Source organism: Carassius gibelio, chromosome B2, assembly GCF_023724105.1.
Source record: "Carassius gibelio isolate Cgi1373 ecotype wild population from Czech Republic chromosome B2, carGib1.2-hapl.c, whole genome shotgun sequence".
Lineage (NCBI taxonomy): Eukaryota > Metazoa > Chordata > Actinopteri > Cypriniformes > Cyprinidae > Carassius > Carassius gibelio.
In genome coordinates, this window is record NC_068397.1 from 25,548,433 (window position 1) to 25,554,432 (window position 6,000).

General features: G+C 37.2%; 1 protein-coding gene across 4 annotated transcripts in view; it reads left to right on the forward strand.

Moving 5' to 3' along the window:
* LOC127950816 (partitioning defective 3 homolog) overlaps nucleotides 1–5,581 on the forward strand; it is a 72,127-nt gene extending 66,546 nt beyond the window's left edge. For 3 of the 4 annotated variants that reach the window (XM_052548126.1, XM_052548129.1, XM_052548128.1), the window contains 3 exons: nucleotides 71–188; nucleotides 3,001–3,122; nucleotides 4,191–5,581. In XM_052548126.1, the coding sequence (XP_052404086.1) occupies nucleotides 71–188; nucleotides 3,001–3,122; nucleotides 4,191–4,617 (667 nt within the window). In that variant the 3' untranslated portion in view covers nucleotides 4,618–5,581. The remainder of the gene's footprint in view (nucleotides 1–70; nucleotides 189–3,000; nucleotides 3,123–4,190) is intronic. The other variant, XM_052548127.1, reaches the window with a different exon arrangement.
* The last annotated feature ends 419 nt before the right edge of the window (nucleotides 5,582–6,000 follow it).

Consider the following 6,000-nt stretch of genomic DNA (forward strand, 5'->3'; position numbering starts at 1 on the left):
AAGATCAAAGGGATTATGATGTAATGTTCTAATGTGTCATCATATGCCCTCTTCCTCCTGCTCCTAACAGGCTGACGCCCAGCAACCACGACCGAATCCAGCGCCTACGGCAGGAGTTTCAGCAGGTCCAGCAGGAAGAGGCGGAGCCAGATGATCACCACCACGTCTACAGCTCGGAGCAGTCCTGGGTGAGTGTGTGAGCTATGTATGTGCACCCATGATCCCTGGACGTAGGCCCCATGGTCTCTGGGAGCTCCCAGGAAGGATGAGACTAAGTCCAAGGACCTGGCTTCAGGCCTGGGCTAATGCTAACCGCTAACCTGAGACCACTGCATGCAGGAGCATGTCACCTCTGACACTGACATTATCCGCTAACAATTCTAACATCACCATGTGTTCATCCATCTGGACTGATCCCCCATCCATTCATCTGTTCAACCATATCACCGCTGCCATGACTTCAGCAGATCATGAATTAAGGCAAGAACTGCGACTGGCTGAATGTATGTGTGCAAGATAAAAAGTGTGTGTGTCTGAGTTTAAAAATCAATGTTTTTAGACTGAAATTGTTCGGTATTTAAGATATGGAATTCAAATCCAGATCATTTGAATCTGGATTAAGTGTGAACTCAATATGATGATCTGGATTTAGGTAAGTTTTAACCTCTTTTGCCTTTAAAATGAAGCAGAAAGTCCTAAAAAAAAAGAGGATAGTTCACCCAAAAATTCTAATTCGGTCATGATTTATGCATGTTGTTCCAGACATGCATGACTTGTCTTCTGTGGGACACAAGATTTTTTTGTATTTTGTTTTTTCACACAGTGAAAATAATTTTTTTTGCTTCCCTATCCTAATGCAAGCATTCCTAATATACCTTATTTTTGGTTCCACAGAAGAAAGTTGACGGAATATAAATTTTTTGGTAAACTATCCCTCAAGAATGAGTTGCGCTTAAAGATGGTTTCAGAAGCTCTTCTGTGTGGATTGCTTTTAAAATATTAATTTGTAATCATCTTTCCAGGGAGAGAGTTTCAATTAACTGTTACACACGGTGTTATGTGTATTTTCCTTAATGTAAATTTCTCTTTTAAAATTTTTCATCCACTCAGCTTTAATGTATGGAATTATTTTTGTTGTTTCGTTTTGTAATGGTAGTGATTATTTAACTGCATTAAATGTATTTTTCGTCCCCAAATTGTCCCTAGTCTTCAAATGTCCAAAAACCCCATCCTAAACTTAAACCCTTTTTTTTGTACTCTGCCTTAAAAACCTTTTTTGTAAAACAAAATACTACAGAATAAAAATGGGTGGTTTGCTTTAATGATACAGTTTTGTTTCTGTAGCTGTCTTTCAAACACATCTGTCATTTCTTCGTGGAATCTTTCTTTTCTCAAAGAGATGAGGTGAGAATAAATGAAAAAAAAAAAATCCACTTTTTTTCTGATCACTAACCATTTTTCCTGAGTGATTGTGTGTCAGCATTAACATCATCGGCTGTTATAAATCTCATATCGTTACTGAACTCGTATCAGAACTTTAATGCCATAATCTGTTTAGCAAACAAATGGTACGTTCCTGTGACACTGATGTTGTTTTAGGCAGTGAAGTGTGTGTGCGTGTTAATGAACTGGGCTAAATGACCCGGCTCCACACATCCTTCATCCTTCAACACCTCTGTCTCCACAGCAACATGGCTGGCAAGCTGTGTCAATCAATCCCAGCATGCTGTTCTCCTTCATTAGAGTTAATGGAATTCTCCGTGTGGATCGGCTCTTGATTGAGCATGCCTGGGACGGCATTCATCTGTTTGACTGAGCGTGACGAGAGCAGGGAACTCAATGTAAATGTTGCCATAAAAGAAATGGATTCTTATGGGTCATGAACAATTTACCGCAGTTACACTGTTCTGAGTACAGAATAAAGCCGTGTGTGTGTGTGTGTGAGAGAGAGAAAGAGAGAGGCGGTGTTAAATGAGTCTTTTATTGTTTATAATTACACCCTTATGTTCTGTGCCGACCAAGTGTGAATGTGTGTGTGCAATTTCTTAATGAATTACATTAGAGAAGTGCTTCATTATGGTTTCACTGCAAATCTCCTTCAGCATAAAATGAACTGATATTCACTTAATGTTCATAGCATTCACCTAACATCCAGCTAACATTAATCTAACATTAATTTAACATCTGCTGTGTGTCCTCATTCCAGCCTCACCTCTCTGTCCATAATGTATGTCAGATGAGCTTCTGTAGCTCAACTGGTAGAGCGTGTCGCTAGCAACGCCAAGGTCATGGGTTTGATTTCCAAGGATCATATAAAGTGATGAACATAAACCTTGAATGCGCTCTAAATCACTGGATCTTAGAGGAATAAAACTAGAACCACAGGAGATGGAAAATGTGTGAATACTTTAAGCACAATTTTTGATATTTTTACATTTACTTACATTTTAATCAAATTTAATTCAGTAAATATACATTTCTAACCAGAAAAATCCATTATTTACCTGTACTCAAGTTTTTGTTTTCATTTGCATATTGTGCATTAGGAATTATTGTCAAGCAGTATATAGAGATAAATAGTTCTTGGAATAATTGCTTGTCCTTTTTAATGATGTGGTCATTTGAATAACGGTTAACAATTTTTATAATAATTATTGAGGACCATAATGTAGCTGCAATTCTGTTATGAAGAGTAATAACTAACTCCATGAATATTTTATGGGTTATAATCTACTCTAATGGTTTCATTAACAGCAGTAATGCGCCAAAGGTCATAGGACTGGTAATAATGTCACATTCAAACACATTTCTGCACAAATGTCACAGACCTCTACACAAAAACACCTCTGAATCCTGGTAAGTGCGTAGCTTGAGTGTTTGTGTCTGTATGTTTATAATGATCTTTCCAGAAATCATATTCTCTCTTCCAAATTTGTCTCTACTCAACTTTTACTTGTTTGCTTTAGTTTGACGTGTTAATAACTCCTGTTTGTGTTGCAGTCCAACTGCAGCTCTCAGACATCATCTGGCCGTCATTCGGTGTCTGTGGAAGTGCAGTTACAGAGGCAGGAAGCCAGAGATGCTTTCACACATGCTCAGAGACAGTACAGCTCTCTGCCACGGTACGTGTGTTTGGGAAATATTACGCAATGGTGCTGTTATTTATTGTGTAAAACAGTTAAACAGTCTCCTAAAACTTGTAATGTATATATTCACTATGATTTACTAACAACACTACGGATTAAAAGTGTTGAGGTCAGTAAGATTTCTTTATTAAGAAATGCATTAAATTGATTAAAAGTGGCATTAAAGACATTTGTTAAAAAAGTCATGAAAGAATAAAAAAAATTGTATCCGTTTCAATAAAAATATCAAGAAGCATAACTGTTTTTAACACTAATAAGAAAAAATTTTCTTCTTAGTGATCATGTGACACAATGAAGCACTTAGTTTTAAAACTAAAACCGTAAAAAAGAAAAATTGTTACTTGAAACAAAATTAAAATGAAGTAAAATAAAAGATCTTTTTTGTTTAACTTGAAGTACTGAAATAATGAAAACTGAAAAAAATTGATTTATAGAACTACATAGATTCATTATAATAGAACCAAAAGCTAATCAAAATGACAAAAATATTTCTCAAACAAACTAAAATTAATTAAATGCAAATAATAATTAAAAAACGATGAAATGCCATTACAGGAATAACTTGCATTTTGAAATATATTAAAATGGAAAAACTACAACATTTTAAATTGTACTAATGTTTCACAATATTTGTATAAATAATAAAAAGATAATTTTTACTGTATTTTGATAAAAATGAATGCAGTCATAGTGAGCATAAGAAACTTATTTTTTTCGAAAATAACTTTTGAATAGTAGTGTATATTTGAATATTAGTAAAATAATTCAGTTTGAACAACTTTTCTCTTTAAGCAAAATAAGTAAAATTTAATCTAATAAAATTCCTCTTCCCAATACTTATTAAATAAAGGAATTGGCTGGATTTTATTCATTTTGAAAGCTGACCAGTTTGGTTTTGATTGACTGTGATGGAAAGTAGAAGATACCGGCGAAAAATAGAATCTATGATATGTCCTTCCTGTTTCAGTAGGATTAAACTATTAATGTCTTTAAGAATATGTGCACACACAGCCTCTCACCTAGCCCATTTCTCCCTGTGTGTAGCCACCCTCGTAAGAAGCCCACCCCAGCCTCAGAGAGCGAGTGGGAGAGGACGTGTCCCACCAGAGACGGTTTCCAGGCAGCTAAAGACAGCGGCCGTTACTCCAGCTACCAGGGACCTCGTTCTGTCCCGCGCACTGTTCCTCGTTCTGGCTGTAGGAATGGCCCTTCCATTCCCCCAGCATCCAGCGGTTCTTCAGTGGGGGGCGGCTACAATGCACGTGTCCTCCTGGAGGCACAGGAGCTCCTGCGACAGGAACAGAGACGCAGGGAACAGGAAATGAAAGGAAGAAGCCCGTCAATTCGATTGGACTACGAATCCCAGGACTCCAAAGGACCCCAAAGACATGACGTCCCACCTTCCCCTTCCCAGGTTGTCCGGCTCAGCCGCATACACACACCTGAGAAAACCCGCATGTTTATGTCATGAGATAAAAGGAAGACCCTTTTCTCCTGTTTGTCAAAGAGGCAAAAGGCTTACAGATACAAACGGTTATTTGTGTGCCATTTGTGCACAGACTCCCAGAGTGCCTTTTCTTTGAGGTCACAGTGGTCCCGCCCAATCTGACAGCTCATTGGTGCACCCAGAGTCAAGAAGTCTCTTGATTTGCTGTGAAGACCTTCAAGCTCTGACAATCAGCCGGACACTGACCTGTTCCTCTGTAGAACTCGAGCAAAATGAGCAGTTTCCTGCTTTGCACAGGTTTTGATGAAGTTTTGTGAAGAACAGCTTGTTTGTACTTAGATTTATCAGACCTTTTCTTACACATGAGGTAAAATTGTCAGTTTAACATGTATTTGATGTCGTTAGTATGGAAAAAAAGTGGGACTGAGTACTGGTGGCCCAACAAACCTAGCGACGCCACTGGATGTAGTCACATGTTTAAAGAACTCTACAAATCTAGGTACAAAACACACAGTCAGAGTGACGGACTCCTGGGAATCCAGCGAAAAGAGAAAATCCCAAAAATGCAATGGAAAAGGAAGAAGGAAAGGAAATGGGGTCACGTATAGCAGGTCATTAATTGATGCTCCTCATTAAATTTTCAGAGCTCTTTCACACACAGACACAGAACCCACGAGCCACTGCTGCCTGCCAGGTGTGTGTGTGTGTGTGTGTGAGTTCCTGTCTCCCAGATGACCCACACTGAATTTTTCATCACACACACCAGCTGCCCCTGTATTGACAGGCCACAGCACTGTGTGAAAGTTCAGACAAAAACGATTGTCTTCCGTCAGTATCTAAAATGATAAAATATGTATAGCTTGGAAATAATTAAGTGTGTATGTTTTTTCCCCATGTGTCATTAACACATGTATGGAGAGTATGAGCTTAAAAAGAATTATGTATGTGTGTGTGTGTGTGTGTATATATATATATATATATATATATATATATATATATATATATATAGAATATATAATATAGAATGTTTAATATATGTGACCCTGGACCACAAAACCAATCTTAAGTCACTGGGGTATATTTGTTACAATAGGCAAAAAATTGAAATAAAGATCATGTTCCATGAAGATATATTGCAATTTTCCTACAGTAAATATATATAAATTTATTGTTGGATTAGTGTTATGCATTCCTAAGAACTTCATTTGGACAACTTTAAAGGCGATTTTTCTCAATTTTCAGATTCCAGATTTTCAAATAGTTGTATCAAATTTTCCCATCCTAACAAACCATACATCAATGGAAAGCTTATTTATTCAGCTTTTAGATGTTTTATAAATCTGAATTTTGAAAAATTGACCCTTATGACTGGTATTGTGGTCCAAGGTCACAAATTATTTATAGCAT